General features: G+C 38.0%; 1 protein-coding gene across 2 annotated transcripts in view; it reads left to right on the forward strand.

Moving 5' to 3' along the window:
• Positions 1 to 23,091, forward strand: part of SCYL2 (SCY1 like pseudokinase 2) — a 70,616-nt gene that overhangs the window by 21,392 nt on the left and 26,133 nt on the right. For both annotated transcript variants that reach the window (XM_005571983.4, XM_065524693.1), the window contains exons 3-5: positions 4,289 to 4,446; positions 8,547 to 8,691; positions 21,792 to 21,941. In XM_005571983.4, coding sequence (XP_005572040.1) covers positions 4,289 to 4,446; positions 8,547 to 8,691; positions 21,792 to 21,941 — 453 coding nt within the window. The remainder of the gene's footprint in view (positions 1 to 4,288; positions 4,447 to 8,546; positions 8,692 to 21,791; positions 21,942 to 23,091) is intronic.

Genomic DNA, 23,091 nt, shown 5'->3' on the forward strand with positions numbered 1-23,091 from the left:
TATTACTTAAAACTATCTTGTTATCAACAGAGCTCAACTTTGTAGTAAGCAAACTAGCTTCTTTGTTGTTTTTTTTCCCCCCCAGAGATGGCAGTTTTAATATGTTGCTCAGGCTGGAGTGCAGTGGCTATTCACAGGCACAACAATAGCTTACTACAGCCTTGACCTCCTGGGCTCAAGCGATCCTCCCACCTCAGCCTCCCAAGTAGCTGGGATTACAGGCATGTGCCACCATGCGTGACTCACAAGTAGCTCTTAAAAATTATAAATTAGGTCTGTATCAAATGGGACGTATACTGTATTGTGACAGATACTACAGTTTTTTAGAATATTTTCATAGCCTTTTTTGTTTAAAGTTAGGCTATTGAGAAAAAATACCTTTTAGTGAGTGTCTTTCTTTGCCAATGTTTTTAAAGAATAAGCAATGAATAAATAAAGAATAGTATGCCATATATTGCTTATATTTTGCTCTAATAATTTTTGTATTAAAAAACTCTCAAAATTTAACTACAGTTAACAGTTGTTGAATCTTAAGCAGAAGACATACTGGATGATTGTGCTATTTGATCTTTTCTGTATATTTGAAATTTTTGTTAATAAAAAGTTAAATATTTTAATTAAAAATGATAAAAAGCTTTAATTGCTTATCTTTATTTACTATCAGAAGGCAATAGATATCTGAGTATCTTCTAGGCATAACTGCTGGGTTCTGTGGTAGATACAGAGACACATAAGACATTGTTTCTTTCTTCAAGAAGATTGTAATACATAGAAGGTGATTGAACTTTTGCATAAGTGATATGTGTTAGCAGAGTGGGTAGTATAGAAAAGTAGTAAAAGAAAAATGTAAGTTAGAAATTAGATTATGGTATATTCTGATGAGAGGCTTTGTACAGTGTAATAGTTTTCTTTTAGGAAGTCAGTATGAGGCCTGAGGATTAACAACACAACCTTGTTAACATTGGTTAATTTTAATCAACTGATTGAAACAAAGAGAAAATATTTTTAAAATAGTTGATAACCTATTCTGACTTATTTAGGAATCTATCATCTTTGACCTAAAACAATGGACTGAGAGAATTCTGTGATTTTTTTTTTCTTTTCTTTTTTTCTTTTAAGAGATGGGTCCTTACCGTGTTGCCCAGGTTGGTCTTGAGCCCCTGGTGTCAAACCATTCTCCTGCCTCATTTTCACAGTGTTGGGATTACAAGCATGAACCACCATGCCCAGCCAGTGTTTTCTTTTTCTTCATGAACTGTAGTGTTCCTCTTTACATGTGGTGAAACTGCAAGAGCTATTTCATGTGGTCCTTTTTATATATATATATTTAGAACATCTTGAGCTGAGCATGGTGGCTCATACCTGTAATCTCAACACTTTGGGAGGTTGAGGTGGGAGGCTTGCTTGGGTCCAGGAGTTTGAGACCAGCCTGGGCAACATGGTGAGACCTTGTCTCTACAAAAAAATTAAAAAATTTGTCAGGCATAGTGGCACACGGCTGTGGTCCCAGCTACTCGGGAGACTGAGGTGAAGGGATCACTTCAGACCAGGAGGTGGAGGCTACAGTGAGCCATGATTGTGCCACTGCACTCCAGCCTGGGTGATAGAGTGAGACCCTGTCTCAAAAAAAAGAAAAAACAAAAAAAACAAAAAAAATCCTTGAAAAATAAAACATTTATTTATTTTTATTTATTTATTTTTTTTGAGATGGAATCTCGCTCTGCTGCCCAGGCTCCAAAGTGCTGGGATTACAGGCATGAGCTACCGCACCGGCCACAAAACATTTAAATTGGATGTATTTATAAAATGTGTTATAGCAGAAGACTTACTAAAATAAGATTGTGCACATGAATGGCAAGATGGGAACTTGAAGTTTTAGGTCATTTGTTTTTAGTTCAAATTAGTATTATGTAAAACTCTTACCTCCTGGTTGTCCTGTGCCTCGTAATGATCAGGAGTTAAGATGAGGTGTTTATATGAGTGCTATTTAAAGCTGTTACTCAGCCTAAATGACTGATTTCTTTCTTGAAGACATGCATCGTGTTTTACTTTGGTGTTCCGTATTTTCCCTGTGTTATTTCTGGGGCGACAGAATGATGTCTTGGCTAAAAATATAGTCCTGTGGACTGTGTTTGAAACTTGACTTTTTTTATCTTAGAAAACATTTTTCTTCTCCACAACATCCTCATTTGTAAAGTTAATATACTTGTCTCATAGGGTTTCTGTGAGGAATAGAATAATTCCTGAAAAGTACTTAGCACAGTGCTTGGCACATATAAATATACAAATGCTATCTATTGTTATTTCTATTATATAAATAGTTGACTTGGGAACCTCTTTATTTGTAAGATTTTCTAGTAGACTAATGCCTGAAACTTTAGCTGTAGAGTGTATTATATTTTCATGTTTTATCTCATTCTGTTTTTGACTCTGGTTTGAAAATAACAATGACCAAGGTTTGAGTTCAGGGTCAACATAATAAATGGCAGGAGTTAAATTCCATTTTGGGTTTGTGTGACTCTGGAAACTGGGCTCTTGATCACTGTTGTATTCTTACATGCTGCATGTTTATTTCTGTGTGACATGGGAATGGTATTGGGTTTATATCACATCATTTTGTTTAGCTTAATATATTGATGTTCCTTATCAAGTTGACAGGATGTTGAATCTCTATCTTTCAAAATTGATTCTTGACCATTGGTCTTGAATGTGTGTATCATTGATCATATATATGTGTCATTGATCAGATGGGTGTCAGCAGATAACTCATCAGTAATAGAAAAGTAACAAAATACAGGTCTTGATGTTAGTGGTGTAACGACATTAGCTGACATAAATTGAATATGTCAAGTACTAGAGTAAGTTCTTTTTATGTTACTGTGTGATTTATTCTTCAGTGTTCCTTTGAGGTATTCATACTATTCTTTATTCTTTTTTTTTTTTTTTTTTTTTCTGTTGAGAAAACTTGCCCAAAGGCAGCTGGTCAGTTGAAGGGAAATTGACTCAAAGTCTCCTCTGATCTGATGCCAACGTCTGGAGTGCTGTATAAATACATTCTCTGTTGTTTTATTGTAGTAAATGCTGCCTTATTCACAAATGCTTGGGGGAATGTTGTGTTTTAATTGAGTTACAGTGCTAAATAATTCCTTTTTGTTGCCACTTTTCAGAGACTTACTCCTCTAATATCCTTAACCCATTTATATACATAAGGAACCCTCATTTTACAAGTTATGTTTGAGAAATTTATCAGATTGGATTTTTTGCGGTGAATCTCTATGAGATGATTGAGTTGCCAGGCTAACTTGTGTAAATAATAATGCTAATATAGCAAAAATGCAGAAGAAAATAATTAGAAGAGAAAAAAATGAGAATAGAAGAATAATGTCTTGGATATTGATATTGATAGTTGAGTAGCAGTAGGTTTAATTTGAGGCTTTCAAAGACATAGAAATTCTGAAAGAGTTTCTAAATCTTTCAAGGAATTTTGGAAGGCTAGCATTCTTTGCTAATTTTGCTTCCAGTTTATTTTGCATTATTACCAAGACCACACATCAGTGATTTAATACATCACCTATCGGTAGAGTTTTTTTTAATTGATTTGTTAAGAGTAGGTAACTAGATGAGAACTGTTTTTCCTTGGGTATCTGAGGGATAGTGAAAGGAAGAAGATGATAGGGAGGATGTGTGCTTTTAATAGTATAAAATAAGCTGTGAATGATTTCAAAGAGAGGTGGTAGGAGAGCAAGTCCCTGTACTAGTAACCATTTACATTTACTGCCCCTAACAAGATGGGGGATAGGAAGGTATGAGATAGAATATAGATTATTCATATCTAAAAGATACTGCAAATTTGTTTTTCTTACAAACAAGTGCTCCCTGACATACAACCTTTCTTTCAAAAAGCATTTCAAGATTTCGTAGTATACTTCAGGATTATCATTGTAAGTTACATTTTAAATTTTTAAACATTTTCTTTGAATTCTGTGTCCGTAAGAGTTTACTACACAGGAAACAACAGACTGTACACAGTTAATATGTATCTGTGATAGCAGAATTCAAAGGTAAGGTTTTTTTCCTGTGTTCTTTAGATGAGGACTCTAGGTTTTACACCTTTCAAAATGTTTAGATTTACTATCATAAGGAAACCAACTCTTTGATATCAGAAAAGTATTACAATGATGCTAAAATTTTTATGGTGTAGTTATTTCTATTTGTAGATTGTGACGTTCATATAATTTTATTACTTTTCTATATTTCTTGACTAAAATTACCCAATTCTTTTATTTAGGAAGTGGCAGTTTTTGTCTTTGATAAAAAACTGATTGACAAGTATCAAAAATTTGAAAAGGATCAAATCATTGATTCTCTAAAACGAGGAGTCCAACAGTTAACTCGGCTTCGACACCCTCGACTTCTTACTGTCCAGCATCCTTTAGAGGAATCCAGGTAAATTTTTATAAAAACTTACATAGTAGACTTCCTGAACAAATAGTTAAAAATAATTTTATATTTGAAATCTGTCCGTTTCAAGTATTGTCAGTGAAAAATTCTTATACTGTCAGTGTTGAGTTCTTATACATTTGTTTTCTCCCTAAAATTTATTTGCACTGTCTATGTATATATCTCTCTTTGAAATATTAATACTTTCTTTACTTTTGCCATGATTCTGTACTTCAGTGCCTACCCTGTGCTCTTCACTACAGTAGTCAAAATAGAAGATGCAAGGGTATGGAATACAGTTCTTGCCTGAAAGTAGCTGTCCTTGCTAATTTGCTAGAATTTCTTGTCTCCTTTTCATTGGTACAGTATTTGGAAGCCAATTTTGTGTGTGTACCAACTACTGTTTCAGACATTTAACCTTCTACTATGCCCAGCATGTCAGTCCATAGCTCTCAGTTACTTTACCATCTATTTTTCTCAAGGGTGCACTTAGGAAGTGTTACTGAGAATGACAAGAAAATGAAATTTATGTAATCTTAACTGGACCCTCAAGCCTGTGGCACTTTTAATACTCCTTTAGATAACCTTTTCGACATTACTTATAACCCCAAATGTATGCCTTTCTTCCTTCTTCCTCAGCAGACTGTATTCCCCTCTCTTAATTCAGAAAATCTTAATCAGATCGTTTGGTATTTGTGTCCTGTGGCCCTGTTGGCCCTTAGGATTTTTAAGTATAGGGGAAAAATGGGAAGATGGAGGACACAGAGCTGGCAGGGTTCCAGGCTGTGTGGAATGAAGGTCCCATCTCCCTTCAATTGTACAGTTTTGCTTTTATTTTTTATTATATTTTGAGTTTCTGCAACTTGGAATCTTCAGTAACCCACCCTTCAAAGGCACAAGATCTTTTTTTTAAACATAAAAGGAAAAATACAAATATTTACTATGTGAAAAACTATGCTAAATGCTTTACATTGTTTAGTTTATCTAATTCTCACAATTAACACAGAACAGAGGATCAAAGAAACAATGGTTTTAAGTGCCAGAGCTAGGATTCATTTTGTCATTTTGATTCCTGAGTCCATGTTTTTATTTTTTACTGCACCCTGCTGTATCTACTCAAAAATATGCTCATGTGTCAGTTGATTGATCGAGACAGAGTCTCACTCTGTTGCCCAAGCTGGATTACAGTAGTGCCATCATAGCTCACTGCAGCCTCGAACTCCTGGGCTCAAGTGATCCTCCTGCCTCAGCCTCCCAAGTAGACTACTACAAGTATGTGCTACCATGCCCAGCTAATTTTTTGATTTTTAATTTAAAACTTTTTTGTTTTGTAGAGATGGGGTCTTATATATTACCCAGGCTTATCTTGAACTCTTGGCCTCAAGTGATCCTCCCTGGGATTACAGGTGTGAGTGACTGTGCCTGGCCTCTTTTTCTTTTTTAATTTTTGGGATGGGGTTTCGCTATCGTTGCCCAGGCTTGTCTTGAACTCCCGAGCTTAAGTGATCCTCCTGCCTCAGCCTCTTAAGTAGTTGGAACTACAGATGCATGCCACTGTACCTGGCTTGCTCATATGTCTCTTGCCATAAAAATATTTTTCATTGCCTTTCTTTTCATTGATAAACCCAGAACACTATAGTTTCTGTCTCTTTAATACTGTTGTGAATCCTGTATCCCAACATAGACTGTATCCCAGCGTAGAAATCTATGTAATCTTAACTGGACCCTCAAGCTTGTGGCACTTTTAACACTCCTTTAGATAACCTTTTCGACATTACTTATAACCCCAAATGTATGCCTTTCTTCCTTCTTCCTCAGCAGACTGTATTCCCCTCTCTTAATTCAGAAAATCTTAATCAGATCGTTTGGTATTTGTGTCCTGTGGCCCTGTTGGCCCTTAGGAATTTTAAGTATAGGGGAAAAATGGGAAGGTGGAGGACACAGAGCTTATCCCACACGTATCCTACACTTTCCTGACTCTGTATTTCTTGGTGCTATTTCCTCTGGAGTGTTTTCTATCAGTATCTCTAATGTCACCTATTAGAATCCTACCTATCCTTGTTATTTTATGTTGTATTTACATGCCTTATATCTCGTAATTACGTTTCAGGTCTCTTGAGGGGAGAAGGACTATGAGTTATACTTTTCTGTGTCCCTGCAGCTTTTTGTATAGCGATTTAAATATTATAGAATTAGGAATTTATTGCCAATCATGAAGAGAGACAATTCAAAGATTACTTTAAGATATCCTAATTGTTAGGTTGTAAAAATTGTAGTAGTATTGATAGAAATAGGGACACTTTAGGGAAGAAAAAGAAAACTTCCAGTTTTTAATGAATTAATAATACTGAGATGACACTGGAATTACCCAAAGGAAATGCACTACAGAAAGAGTAATTCAGATGACAGTCCAGAGTTGGTGATGTATATGGGGATGAGTCACTTACAGGCAGTAATTAAAACCTAAAACAAAGTGAGTTTTTCAAGAGTATGAGTAAAAGGAGCAGAGTACTGAGGAAAGAACCTTGAAATGTAGGGAAAACGAGAGCCAAAGAAAAAATTAGGAGAAATATTGTCGTATGGCAGGAGAATTGGCAGCATGTCATGGAAGCAAAAGGAAGGAAGAAAACCCACTAACACTGGGGAACACAGAATAAAAAAGAAAATAAGAACAGAGAAGAATTCGTTACATTTGACCAGTGAGAGGTTGTTAGTCACATTCAGTAATTTTAGTAGAATGACAGTTTGGAAGCTAAAAAAGTAGATTCAAAGGGACTTAGCAGAGAAGACACTCTGTGAGTCTGTAAGACAGGTCTTTTTTTTTTTTTTTTTTTTTGACCTTACAGTTCAACAAAAGCATGCCTTATGGTCCATTGTGTTAATGAGCTAAGTGTTGGGAGTACAGAATAAGGCAGCTTCCTTGATGATGGTTGAGCAGGTAGCAGGACAATGTGACCCTTTCTCTCCTTCAACCTAAGCTCTGTTTTTATTTCTTATATATTAAGCTTCTGCATATGCTCTCATTTGAAAAACAGATTTAAGGCAGAAGAAAAGTTATTCAGGTACTGGAACAGATGAGACATCTGTTAAAGGACATAACTGCCATTTAGCAGTTACTACGCAGGCCCAGAAGCTTGTTATATAGCCACGTTACTGAACTACTCTGTAGTTCTTCATTGCCAGAGCCTAAAGCCCAAGGCCTAAAATGTTAGGGCTTGAGTGGCAAATGCTTGGTAATTATAATACCTGTGGTTAGCTTATTGAGCTTACATGCTTTATGTATTTTACATGATTTTCTGATTTGATCTTTATATTAACCCTTTAAGGCGGATCTATTATCACCATTTTACAAACGGGTGAAGTGAGGCTCAGAACAATAGTGTCCATTGTTACCAAGATAGCACATAAGGATGCTGGGACTTAAAGTCAGGTATCTGTCCTCAAAGCCTGAGCTCTTGATCATTACTCTGTAAGGCCATTGAATGTTAATATCTAACATTTTCTGAGTTTATAAATATTCTTGTACATGAAAGACTAGTAATTTAAAAAATTTAATAACTGATACCTTTCAAAATGACATATAAAATAGATAAAAGCAAAACTGCTTTGTGAAGTGGGAACTGGGCTGCTGGAGCTAGCTATGCCTTGTCTCTCGTCCTGACTACTCCTATTCCAGGGTCATCTGTGGGAAATCCGGAAGTTCCTTTGAGCGTATTCTGAAAATTAACAGCTTTATAAATAAAGATAATACCATAGGTATAATGTAACGGTATTTTTAATTAGTTTATTGGTTTTCTGTAAAGAATATCAATCATTTGAACAAGACTGTTGAAGTAGTGTTTTATTTTCTCACTTTTTAAGTTTTAAAAAATATCACAATTATCACAACACTTAGTTTAAAAGACCAAGTGATTTATCTAGTATAATTTGTATGCAGAGGCTCCTAACTTTGTTGGTTTAAGTGGATTATGTCTATGCTGAAATTACCAAATGTAAAATAGTCTACTTTCTTGATAGTTTAATAGAAGTACTAATATTTTATGTATATTTGATTTTGATAATGTGTAATAATATGATAGTAAAAACCTTTTTCTTTTTTAAAACAGGGATTGCTTGGCATTTTGTACAGAACCAGTTTTTGCCAGTTTAGCCAATGTTCTTGGTAACTGGGAAAATCTACCTTCCCCTATATCTCCAGACATTAAGGATTATAAACTTTATGATGTAGAAACCAAATATGGTTTGCTTCAGGTATGTGTTTTTACTTAACATGTAAAAAAGAGTTGTTTCCTTTAAAATTGGTTTTAGCATTTCAAACTTATTAGCCATGTAAAACTACTTTATGTAAACTTTTGGTTCTTGTTAGTAATTTAATCATTATTCCTATGTTCTGGAAATTTTTTCTGCAGTTTGTTGTTAGGCTTAAATGATATTTTAAACATGTCAAACTGATAACATTGGTAACCTTTGGGGGGATCACTTATTGGCTGGTGGATGGAGTCAATTCCTTTTGATTCTTTCGAATTTTAAACTGAACAAATTTTATAAAGCATTCAATTGAAATAAAAAAGTCTTTGATAAAAATAAAAATTTTATCTTTAAGGAATTTACTTAGTAGATATCAAGCGGTATTGTTAGCCTTTTCTTTCTTTTCTTTTTTTTTTTTTGAGATGGAGTTTCATTCTTGTTGCCCAGGCTGGAGTGCAATGGCGCGATCTCAGCTCACTGCACCCTCTGCCTCCCGGGTTCAAGCGATTCTCCTGCCTCAGCCTCCTGAGTAGCTGGGATTACAGGCATGCGCCACCACGCATGGCTAATTTTTGTATTATTGGTAGAGACGGGGTTTTACCATGTTGGCCAGGCTGGTCTCGAACTCCTGACCTTGTGATCCACCCACCTTGGCCTCCCAAAGAGCTGGGATTACAGGCATGAGCCTCTGCGCCTGGCTAGCCTTTTCACATATGCTCATTTTTTTCAGATTTCCTTTCCCTGCTTACCAAAGTAGTATCTTCAAAGCTGACTTTGGCAGCTTATGCCTGTAGTCCCAGCACTCTGGGAAGCTGAGGAGGGAGGATCACTTGAGCTCAGGAGTTTGAGACAACCCTGGGCAAGACAACATAACAAGACCTTGTTTCTACAAAAAAATTTTTAAATATTAGCTGGGCATGGTGGCGTGCACCTGTAGTCCCAGCTACTCAGGAGGCTGAGGCAGGAGGATTGCTTGAGCTTGGGAGGTTGAGGATGCAGTGAGCTATGATAGTCATACTGCACTCCAGCCTGGGTGACAGAGTGAGAACCTATCTTAAAAAAAAAATAAAATAATATCTTCAGTGCCATAGAATAAATTTATATAGTAGATTCTAAGTTCCTTTTGGGCAGACATTATTTTTATTACATTTGAACAGCTTTATTAAGATATAATTGGCATACAGTAAACTACACATATTCAAAATATATGGTTTTATAAGTTCGACATATACTTACCTGTGAAACCATCACCACAATCAAGATAATTGCATCTATTCGTAACTCCCAAGAGCTTCCTCATACCCCTTGTAATCCCTCCTTCCTGTTCCTTGCAGTTTTTCTGTGCCTTATCTCAGAAAGTTACTGACCTGCTTTCTATCACTATGGATAGATTTGCATTTTCTAGAATTTTATAAGTGGAATCATATGGTACCTGTTCTTTTTCGGTCTGGCTTCTTTTTGTTTTTTGAGATGGAGTCTCACTCTCTTGCCCAGGCTGGAGTGCAGTAGCGCGATCTTGGCTCGCTGCAGCCTCCACCTCCTGGGTTCACGCCATTCTCCTGCCTCAGTCACCTGAGTAGCTGGGACTACAGGTGCCTGCCACCACGCCTGGCTAATCTTTTGTATTGTTGGTAGAGATGGGGTTTCACTGTGTTAACCAGGATGGTCTCAATCAATCTCCTGATCTCGTGATCCGCCCGCCTCGGCCTCCCAAAGTGCTGGGATTACAGGCGTGAGCCACCGTGCCCGTGCTGGTCTGGCTTCTTTTAACCAGCATAATATTTGAGATTCACATGTTGTGTGTATCAATAGTTGACTTTTTTTTTTTTTAAATGCCGAGTTGTTAATTTTATGAATATACCACAGTTAGTCAATTTGCCTGTTAATAATACTTAGGTTGTTTCTAGTTTTTGACTACTGTGCATAAAGCTGCTATGAACATTCATATACAAGTTTTCGTATGAACATACACATTCATTTCTCTTGATTAACCGAGTACTTGGGAGAGAAATGGCTAGATCGAATGGTATGTGTATGATTCACTTTTTAAGAAAATGATACTGTTTTCCATAGTGGTGGTGCCATTTTACATTTCTGTCAGCAGCATATAAGAATTCCATTTTTTTTCACATCTTTGCCAAAATCTGCTATGTTTGGTCTCTTTGGTATCAGTCATTCTAACAGGTGTGCAGTAGTATCTCATAGTGCTTTTAATTTGTATTTCTCTGATCAATAATGATAGCGAGCATCTTTTCATATGCTTCTTTGCCATCTGGATGTCTTTTTAGGTGAAATGCCTCTTCAGATATTTTGCCCATTTTTTTGAGTGGGTTGTTTTCTTATTATTGACTTATGTGTGGACACAGTACATAATTTACATAATTTACAAAGGTTTTCTCCCAGTTTGTGGCTTATCTTGTTATTCTCTTCACTGTATTTTTTAAATAATTGTGGCAAAATAACATCTTAACTTTTTAAAAATTATTTTTAACTTTTGTGGGTACATAGTAGGTATATATACTTATACATGAGATACTTTGATACAGGCATGCAATGTATAATTGCATCATGGGAAATGGGCATCCATCTCCTCAAGCATTTATCCTTTGTATTACAATCCATTATACTCTTTTAGCTATTTTTAAATGTACAATTAAATTATTACTGACTTTAGTCACCCTGTTGTGCTAGCAAATTCTAGGTCTTATTCATTTTTTTCTAACTGTTGTTTTTGTACCCATTAACCATCCCTACTTTCCCCCACCTCCTGCAATTGCCCTTCCTAGCCTCTGGTAACCATCTTTCTACTCTCCATCTCCATGAGTTCAATTGTTTTGATTTTTAGCTCCCACAAATAAGGGAGAACATTGGAAGTTTGTCTTTTTGTTCCTGAGTTATTTTGCTTAACATAAAGACCCCCGGTTCCCTCTGTGTTTTGTTGCAAGTGACAGGATCTCATCCTTTTTTATGACCGAATAATACTCCATTGTGTACATGTACCATATTTTCTGTACCTATTCATCTGTTGATGGACACTTAGTTTGCCTCTAAATCTTGATTATTGTGAAATATCAGCAAAGTGCAGATATCTCTTTGCTATACTGATTTCCTTTCTATTTTTGAGTATGCACCTAGGAGTGGGATTGCTGGATTGTATGGTAGCTCAAATTTTGGTTTTTTGAGGAACCTCCAAATTGTTCTTCATAGTTCTTGTACTAATTTACATCCCCCCGCAACAGTGTACGAGGGTTCTATTTTCTCCACATCCTCTCCAGCATTTGTTATTGCCTGTCTTTTGTATGAAGGCATTTTAACTAGAGTGAGATGATATCTCATTGTAGTTTTCATTTTTGTTTCTCTGATGATCATTGATGTTGGGTACCTTTTTTTATGCCTGTTTGCTATTTGTATGTCTTCTTTTGAGAAATGTCTATTCAAATCTTTTGTCCATTTTTGATCAGATTATTAGTTTTTTTTTTTTTTGATTGAGTTTTTTGAGTTCCTTATATATTCTGGTTGTTAATCCCTTGTCAGATGGGTAGTTTGCAAACATTTTCTCCTGCTCCGTGGATTGTCTCTTCACTTTATTGTTTATTTCATTTGATGTACACAAGCTTTTTAACTCGATGTGATCCCATTTGTCCGTTTTTACTTCGGTTACCTGTGCTCGTAGGGCATTATTCAAGAGTTCTTTGAGAACAATGTGTATTCTGTAGCCATTGGTTGAAATGTTCTGTAACTGTCTATTAGGTCCATTTAGTCTGTGGTACAGATTAAGTCTGATGTTTCTTTGTTGATTTTCTGTCTGGAAGATTTGTCCAGAATTGCTGTCAAGAACCTAGACCTGGATTTGGGCACCTCAAGAACCCACTTGGGGCTCTTCCCTGCTGTGGCCAAGCTGGTACCTAAGGTGCAAGACAAAGTTCCCTTTGCTTTTCCTCTGGTTTCTCAAATAAAAGGAGTCTTTCACCATAGCCACCACAGCTGGGAATGTTCTGGGTCACCGCCCCGAAACCAGCACAGCCCAAGACCCATGGCGTACTACGTGGGTATCACTATTGGTTATTCAGGGCCCGATGGCTCTTTAGTTAGCAGATGATGAATCCCGCCAGGACTGGGTCCTTCCCTTCAAGGCAGTGGGTCCCCTTTAGCCTAGGTATGTCTAGAAATGTCATCCATGAGCTGGGATCTAGATTGGGCCCTTAAGACTGCCTGGTGCTGTATTCTACTGTGGCTGAGCAGTTACCTAAATGCAAGACGAAGTCCTTTTTACACTTCACTCTCCTCTCTTCAGACAGAAGGAAGGAGACCCTTTTGTTGCTGCCAACTGCATTGCCTGGGGTTGGGGGAGGGATGGTGCAAGCACCCCCTTATCTGTCCCAGCTGTTGTCTCCCTAGATCTCCCTAGGACACTTGCCATCCTAGTCAGTTTACTCTAAGCCTAGCCCAGGACTAAGAGTTGCATAGAAATTGCAGTCCTTTACTATTTGGTATGTTTTTGCAGTGGCTGGTACTGGTTTTTCCTTTCCATATTTAGTGCTTCCTTCAGGAGCTCTTGTAAGGCAGGCCTTGTGGTGACAAAATCTCGCATCATTTGCTCGTCTGTGTAGGATTTTATTTCTCCTTCACTTATGAAGGTTAGTTTGGCTGGACATGAAATTCTGGGTTGAAAATTCTTTTCTTTAAGAGTATTGACTATTAGCCCCCACTCTCTTCTGGCTTATAGGGTTTCTGCAGAGAGATCTGCTGTTAATCTGATGGGCTTCTCTTTATGGGTAACCCAACCTTTCTCTCTGGCTGCCCTTAACATTTTGTCCTTCATTTCAACCTTGATGAATCTGATGATTATGTGTCTTGAGGTTGCTCTTCTCGAGGAGTATCTTTGTGGTGTTCTCTGTATTTTCTGAATTTGAATGTTGGCCTGTCTCGCTAGGTCGGGGAAGTTCTCCTGGATAATATCCTGAAGAGGATTTTCCAACTTGGTTCCATTTTCCCCTTCACTTTCAGGTACACCAGTCAAACGGAGTTTTGGTCTTTTCACATAGTCGCATATTTCTTGGAGGCTTTGTTCGTTCCTTTTCATTCTTTTTTCTCTAATCTTGTTTTGATACTTTATTTCATTAAGTTGATCTTCAGTCTCTGACATTCTTTCTTCTGCTTGATTGATTCGGCTATTAATAATTGTGTATGCTTCACAAAGTTCTCATGCTGTGTTTTTCAGCTCCATCAGGTCATTTATGTTATTCTCTAAACTGGTTATTCTAGTTAGCAATTCCTCTTTTTTCAAGGTTCTTAGCCTCCTTGCATTGGGTTAGAACATGCTTCTTTAGCTCAGAGGAGTTTGTTATAACCCACCTTCTGAAGCCTACTTCTGTTAATTCATCAAACTAATTCTCTGTCCAGTTTTGTTCCCTTGCTGGTGAGGAGTTGTGATCCTTTGGAGGAGAAGAAGCGTTCTGGTTTTTGGAATTTTCAGCCTTTTTGTGCTGTTTTTTCCTCATCTTCGTGGATTTGTGTACCTTTGGTCTTTGATGTTGGTGACCTTCAAATGGGATTTTTGTGTAGACGTCCTTTTTGTTGATGTTGATGCTTTCTGTCAATTCCTTTCTGTTCGTTAATTTTCCTTCTAACAGTCAGGCCCCTCTGCTGCATGTCTGTTAGAGTTTGCTGGAGGTCCACTCCAGACCCTGTTTGCCCTGTTTGCGGAGGCTGTAGAACAGCCAAAGATTGCTGCCTATTCCATCCTCTGGAAGCTTCATCCCAAAGAGGCACCCACCAGATGACAGCCGGAGCTGTCCTGTATGAGGTGTCTGTCTACTCCTGCTGGGAGGTGTCTCCCAGTCAGGAGGCACTGGGGTCAGGGACACACTTGATGAGGCAGTCTGTCCCTTAGCAGAGCTTGAGCGCTGTGCTGGGAGATCCGCTGCTCTCTTCAGAGCCAGTAGGCAGAAATGTTTAAGTCTTCTGAAGCTGTGCCACAGCTGCCTCTCCCTCCAATGCTCTGTCTCAGGGAAATGGGAGTTTTATCTATAAGCCCCTGACTGGGGCTGCTGCCTTTCTTTCAGAGATGCCCTGCCCAGAGAGGAGGAATCTAGAGAGGCAGACTGGTTATAGTGGCTTTGCAGCTACAGTGGGCTTTGCCCAGTGCGAACTTCTAGGTGACTTCGTTTACACTGTGAGGGAAAAACCGCCTACTCAAGCTTCAGTAATGGCAGACACCTCTCCCCCACCAAGCTCGAGTGTCCCAGGTCGATTTCAGACTGCTGTGCTGGCAGCAAGAATTTCAAGCCATTGGATCTTAGCTGGCTGGGCTCCTTGGGCATGGAATCTGCTGATGAAGACCACTTGGCTCCCTGACTTCAGCCTCCTTTCCAGGGGAGTGAACAGTTCTGTCACGCTGGAGTTCCAGGCACCACTAGGGTTTGAAAAACAAACTCCTGCAGCCAGCTTGGTGTCTGCCCAAACGGCACTCAGTTTTGTGCTTCAAACCCAGGGCCCTGGTGGTTTAGGCACCCAAGGGAATCTCCTCATCTGTAGGTTGCGAAGACCATGGGAAAAGCATAGTATCTGGGCCAGAATGCACCATCCCTCATGGGACACACAGTCCTTCACGGCTTCCCCTGGCTACAGGAGGGAGTTTCCCAACCCCTTGAGCTTCCCAGGTGAGGCCAAGCAGACTCTACTTCAGCTTACCCTCTGTGGTCTGCACCCACTGTCTACGGGCAAAATAATCAGCTAGCATCATAATGACAGGATCAAATTCACATATAGCAATATTAACCTTAAATGTAAACGGGCTAAACGCCCCAATTACACAGACTGGCAAATTGGATAAAGAGTCAAGGCCCATCAGTGTGCTGTATTCAGGAGACTCATCTCACATGCAAAGACACACATAGGCTCAAAATAAAAGGATGGAGGAATATTTACGAAGCAAATGGAAAAAAAAAAAAGTAGGGGTTGCAGTCCTAGTCTCTGATATAACAGCCTTTAACCAACAAAGATCAAAAAAGACAAAGAAGGGCACTACATAATGGTACAGGGATCAATGCAACAAGAGGAGCTAACTATCCTAAATATATATGCACCCAATACAGGAGCACCCAGATTTGTAAAGCAGGTTCTTAGAGACCTACAAAAAGACTTAGACTCCCACACAATAACAGTGGGAGACTTTACACCCCACTGTCAATATTAGACAGATCAATGAGACAGAAAATTAACAAAGATATTCAGGACTTGGAACTCACCTCTGGACCAAGTGACCCAAATAGACATCTACAGAACTCTCCCCCCAAATCAAAAGAACATACATTCTTCTCAGCACCACATCGCACTTATTCTAAAATTGACCATATAATTGGAAGTAAAACACTCCTCAGCAAATGCAAAAGAACAGAAATCATAACAGTCTCTCAGACCATAGTGCAATCAAATTAGAACTCAGGATTAAGAAACTCACTTAAAACCACACAACTATATGGAAACTGAAGAACCTGCTCCTGAATGACTACTGGGTAAATAATGAAATTAAGGCAGAAATCAATAAGGTATTTGAAACCAATGAGAACAAAGACACAACATACCAGAATCTCTGGGACACAGCTAAAGCAGTGTGTAGAGGGAAATTTATAGCACTAAATGTCCACAGGAGAAAGCAGGAAAGATCTAAAATCAACACCCTAACGTCACAATTAAAAGAAAAGCAAGAGCAAACAAATTTGAAAGCTAGCAGAAGACAAGAAATAACTAAGATTAGAGCAGAACTAAAGGAGATAGAGACATGACAAACCCTTAAAAAAATCAGGGAATCCAGGAGCTGGGTTTTTAAAAAGATTAACAAAATACATAGACTGCTAGCCAGACTAATAAAGAAGAAAGGAGAGAAGAATCAGATAGATGCAATAAAAAATGATAAAGGGGATATTACCACCGATCCCACAGAAATACAAACTACCATCAGAGAATACTATAAGCCCCCCTATGCAAATAAACTAGAAAGTCTAGAAGAAATGGATAAATTCCTGGACACATACACCTTCCCAGGACTAAACCAGGAAGAAGTCGAGTCCTTGAATAGACCTATAACAAATTCTGAAATTGATATAGTAATTAACAGCCTGCCAACCAAAAAAAGCCCAGGACCAGATGGGTTCACAGCCAAATTCTACCAGAGGTATAAGGAGCTAGTACCATTCCTTCTGAAACTATTTCAAACAATAGAAAAAGAGGGACTCCTCCCTAACTCATTTTATGAGGCCACCATCATCCTGATACCAAAACCTGGCAGATATGCAACAAAAAAAGAAAATTTCAGGCCAATATCCCTGATGAACATCGATGCAAAAATCCTCAATAAATACTGGCAAACCGAATCCAGCAGCACTTCAAAAAGCTTATCCACCACGATCAAGTTGTCTTCATACCTGGGATGCAAGGCTGGTTCAATATTGCAAATCATTAAACATAATCCATCACATAAACAGAACCAATGACAAAAACCATATGATTATGTCAATAGATGCAGAAAAGGCCTTTGATAAAATTCAACAGCCCTTCATGCTAAAAACTCAATAAACTAGGTATTGATGGAACGTATCTCAAAATAACAAGAGCCATTTATGACAGACTCACAGCCAGTATCATACTGAATGGGTAAAAGCTGGACGCATTCCCTTTGAAACCCGGCACAAATGCCCTCTCTTAGCACTCCTATTCAACATTGTATTGGAAGTTCTGGCCAGGGCAATCAGGCAAGAGAATGAAATAAAGGGTATTCAGATAGGAAGAGAGGAAGTCAAATTGTCTCTGTTTGCAGATGACATGATTGTGTATTTAGAAAACCCCATCGTCTCAGCCCCAAATCTCCTTAGCTGATAAGCAACTTCAGCAAAGTCTCAGGATACGAAATCAATAAAAAATAACAAGCATTGCTATGCAACAATAACGGACAAACAGAGAGCCAAAGAAGTGAACTCCCATTCACAATTGATACAAAGAGAATGAAATACCTAGGAATACAACTTACAAGGAATGTGAAGGACCTCTTCAAGGAGAGCTACAAACCACTGCTGAAGGAAATAAGAGAGGACACAAACAAATGGAAAAACATTCCATGCTCATGGGATAGGAAGAATTAATATCGTGAAAATGGCCATACTGCCTAAAGTAATTTATAGATTGAATGCTGTCCCCATCAAACTAGCATTGACTTTCTTCACAGAATTAGAAAAAAGTACTTTAAATTTCGTATGGAACCAAAAAAAGCCTATATAACCAAGGCAAACCTAAGCAAAAAAGAACAAAGCTGGAAGCGTCGTGCTACCTGACTTCAACCTATACTATAAGGCTGCAGTAACCAAAACAGCATGGTACTGGTACCAAAACAGATATATAGACCAAAGAAACAGAACAGAGGCCTCAGAAACAATGCCACACATCTACAACCATCTGATCTTTGACGAACCTGACGAAAACAAGCAATGGGGAAAGGATTTCCTATTTAATGAATGATGTTGGGAAAACTGGCTAGCCATATGCAGAAAACCGAAACTGGACCCTTATACAAAAACTAACTCAAGGTGGATTGAAGACTTAAACATAAGACCTAAAACCATAAAAACCCTAGAAAAAAAGCTAGGCAATACCATTCAGGACTTAGGCATGGGCAAAGACTTCATGACTAAAACACCAAAAGCAATGGCAACAAAAGCCAAAATTGACAAACAGAATCTAATTAAACTAAAGAGCTTCTGCACAGCCAAAGAAACTATCATCAGAGTGAACAGGCAACCTACAGAATGGGAGAAAAATTTTGCAATCTATCCATCTGACAAAGGGCTGATATCCAGAATCTGTAAGGAACTTAAAGAAATTTATAAGGAAAAACAACCCCATCAAAAAGTGGGCGAAGGATATGAACAGACACTTCTGAAAAGAACATTTATGTAGCCAACAAACATGAAAAAAAGCTCATCATTACTGGTCATTAGAGAAATGCAAATCAAAACCAGTAAGATACCATCTCATGCCAGTTAGAATGGCAATCATTAAAAAGTCAGGAAACAACAGATGCTGGAGAGGATGTGGAGAAATAGGAATGCTTTTACACTGCTGGTGGGAGTGTAAATTAGTTCAACCATTGTTGAAGACAGTATGGCGATTCTTCAAGGATCTAGAACCAAAAATACCATTTGATCCAGCAATCCCATTACTGGGTGTATACCCAAAGGATTATAAATGATTCTACTATAAAGACACATGTACACATATGTTTATTGCAGCACTATTCACAATAGGAAAGACTTGGAACCAGTCCAAATGCCCATCAGTGATAGACTGGATAAAGAAAATGTGGCACATATACACCATGGAATACTATGCAGCCATGATAAAGGATGAGTTCACGTCCTTTGCAGGGACGTGGATGAAGCTGGAAACTATCATTCTCAGCAAACTAACACAGAAACAGAAAACCAAACACCACATGTTCTCACTCGTAAGTGGGAGTTGAACAATGAGAACACATGGACACAGGGAAGGGAGCATCACACACCAGGGCCTGTCGAGGTGGGAAGCTAGGGAAGGGATAGCATTAGGAGAAATACCTAATGTAGGTGACGGGTTGATGGGTGCAGCAAACCACTGTGGCACATGTATACCTATGTAAAAAAACTGCATGTTCTGCACATGGATCACAGAACTTAAAGTGTAATAATTAAACAAAAAAGAAAAGAAATTGCAGTCCTTGTGTAGTCCTAGACTGCCTTTCAAGTTTATCTAGGTCCCCAGAACACTTTGGTTCATGGTGGAGAGGCCTGTCAAGAAACTCAAGTTCTGACCTCTGTGATGGATGATTCCCATCTGACTAGGTCTGGTTCAAGTGCTCCCTTAGAGCATGTATGCTAGTTGAGCCCAGCCTGGCTTTGCTTTCTGCTGTTACAGGGTAGCACTGATATCAGTATAAAGTCTCCTAGTCACTACACTCTCCTCCACGTGCACAGATTATGTCTCCATGCTGTACAGCCCCCATAAGGGACTGGGGAGAGATGGTGTTGGCAATTGAGGACTGACTGTGTAACCAGCCATGAAAGAGTACTTCTTCAGTGCCTCTTTCAGTGATACAAAGTTAAAACCAGGTACTGTGAGTGTTCACCTGATGTTTGGTTATTTTGATTTTTTATTTTATTTATTTATTTTTTGGTGCATAGCTAGTTTTTAAAATTTGGTGTTCCTGCGCAGGGAGGATATACGGTATAGGATTCTATTTAGCCATCTTATTCTTCCTTCTTCCATCTTAACCATTTTTAAGTGTACATTTGAGTCCATTCATTAAGTACATTCACATTGTCATGGAACCATCACCACCATACATCTCCACAGTTGTGTTCATCTTAGAAATCTGAAACCGTGCCCCTGAAACAATAGCTCCTTATTCCTCCAACTGCCCCTCCCTTCTTTCCCCTGGCAACCACAATTATAGTTTCTGTCTCTATGAATTTGACTACTCTAGGTACTTCATGTAAGTGAAATCATACTACCGTATCATACTACTGTTTGTCATTTTGTGACTGGCCTGTGTTAGCATAATGTTCTCAAAGTTCATCCATGTTGTAGCATTTATTAGAATTTCCTTCCTTTTAAAGGCTAAATAATATTCCATTGTATGTATATGCATAGCAAATCTAGTGTCCATTGATAAATGATAGTTGCTTATACATGTTATAAGCAGCTTATGTGCCCAGTCATCTATCAGTGGACACTTGAATTGCTTCCACATTTTGGCTATTATGAATAATGCTATGAAAATGGGTATACAAACATCTGTGTAAGACCCTGCTTTCAATTCTTTGGAGTATCTACCCAGAAATGGAATTGCTGGATCATACACTGATTCTATTTTTAGTTTGGGGGGGAACAATTATACTGTTTTACATAGCACCTATATTCCCACCAACGGTGCATAAAGATTCTAATTTCTCCTTATCCTCACCAGCAGTTATTATTTTTTTCTCCATATTTTAATTATCCCATGGTATGTAAAGATGTGGATTTTTTTTTTCTTTTTTTTTTCTTTTTTGGAGATGGAGTCTCGCTCTGTTGCCCAGGCTGGAGTTTAGTGGCGCGATCTCAGCTCACTACAACCGCCACCTCCCAGGTTCAAGTGATTCTTCTGCTTCAGCCTACCGAGTAGTTGGGTCTAGAGGCACGCGCCACCACACCTGGCTAATTTTTGTATTTTTGGTAGAGATGGGGTTTCACCATGTTGGCTAGGCTGGTCTCGAACTCCGACCTCCTGTGATCCACCTGCCTTGACCTCCCAAAGGGTTGGAATTACAGGCGTGAGCCACTGTGCCCAGCCTGAATTTTCTCTTTTTTTAAATAGTAGCCATCCTCATGGGTGTGAGGTGAGAGCTCATTGTGGTTTTGATTTGCATTTCCCTAATGATTAGTGACTTTGAGCATCTTTTCATGTGTTTATTGGCCTTTTGTGTTTTCTTTGGAATGTATGTTCAAGTCCTGGAAATCAGTGTTCATTGGTTTGCCAAAAGCTACTCCTTGGAAACAGAAATCTAACCTTTAGTTTTGGTTGACACATTTGGTGGTGATGTCAGGGACAAATATAAAAATTACCACATATTAATCCAATGTGAGAATAAGTGAACTTCAGTTGAATATTTGAAAACTGAGTACAATACTATTCAGGAAAACTGAATTTCAATCTGAAGTGTAAGTATATAAAAATCTTAATATTCATCATCTGCAGCTCAAAAATCAAAGATTTCCTCACTTTTCAAACTCAGGAACTGAATAAATTTGGACATCAAAGGATTCTTTATCTTTTCTTCTGCTTACATGCATATAAGAAGGAACTTAATAGGTGTACTCTGGTTTTATAACTAGATTTTTCTCACTAATCCTCAGATTGTCCTGGCAATTGACTACATCTATGTATACTTTGGTATTTATGATGAAATTTGATTTTTAGCTGACATGCAAAACTTTTATTGTGAGGAGTAGCAGTAATTATGATTTTTATGAGACATTTTACTGTAATTGAAAGGAGTTTTATTTAGTGTAAAATGTGTTTTTTCCATTTACAGGTTTCTGAAGGATTGTCATTCTTGCATAGCAGTGTGAAAATGGTACATGGAAATATTACTCCTGAAAATATAATTTTGAATAAAAGTGGAGCCTGGAAAATAATGGGTTTTGATTTTTGTGTATCATCAACCAATCCTTCTGAACAAGAGGTAATGAAAGTTTTAGTCTTCTAATTTTTGAGGCCAGGGAAATTTTGATTGTATCTGGAATGGACTGGAAATAGGCTATGTGGTACAGTGGTATGTTTAGATGTACAGCTTTATAGAAAATTTCTGGTGTTCATTGCACTTAAGAGTATTCTTTGGCACATTACTACCACAGTAGTTAATGTTACTTGAGAAAAGGATGCAAGAGTTAAATAAATTTAGGAACTATTTGGTTAAATAGGGTTTTTTTTTCCCCCCTCAGAATGTCAAATGCAGTAACACATGTGACTCTGTAGCAGTGTTTCCCGTTTATTGGGTCATGGAATATTCTTTATATTCTTAAGGAGCATAATCATAGCAATAGCAATAGCTAACATTCTTATTGAAGCACTTTTCCACACACTTTTTCTGTACTTGTTTAATCCTTACAACTCAATGGGGGGGTATAGGAATAATACAGATAAGTTAAGTAGGCTCAGAGCATAAAAGAACCTGCCTAAATTTAGGTAGATGTAAGTGATAGAGCCAGAATTTGAACACAGCCATTCCGCTTCCAAAGCACCTTTTCTTAATGATTATTAAGAATCATTAATGCCTATTCATACTTAGAGAAACACTGCATTAAATCAGTTCTGCTTTGTGTTGATTGGGTCTGCATGGCATAGAAGATCCTTGGTGATATGGCACCTTATGATCCTTGGTGATAGGTTTTTATTATATGTAGTTGTTAGAGGGCCTGTGATTTGACCTAAGATTTGTAAGTTGAGCAGCCATTTTTAAGGTAATTAGAACTAACTAGTATTGGTTGAATATATAGCATGAGTGGGTCAGACACTGTGCTAGGTCAAACTTCTACACATTTGTTTAATCCTTACTACAGTCTTTTGAACTTTTTAACTAAATCACATAGCTAATTAGTGAAAGAACAAATTTCAAACAATGGTCTCTATCTGAGCTCATACAACTTTTGAAGCCTGTGTATCATAAAACATGAGCCAGACCTTCACATGTTCATATTACATATTACAGTGATAATTTGTCTTCTGGAAGAGACTCCAGTAATCTCAGTTGTAACCGTTCTTATTTCTCAGTTTGTTGCATAAACTTTTTTACATTTGGGGATTTGGGAATTTTGGGATTGAAGATGTGATGG

This window comes from Macaca fascicularis, chromosome 11, assembly GCF_037993035.2.
Source record: "Macaca fascicularis isolate 582-1 chromosome 11, T2T-MFA8v1.1".
NCBI classification, from domain to species: domain Eukaryota; kingdom Metazoa; phylum Chordata; class Mammalia; order Primates; family Cercopithecidae; genus Macaca; species Macaca fascicularis.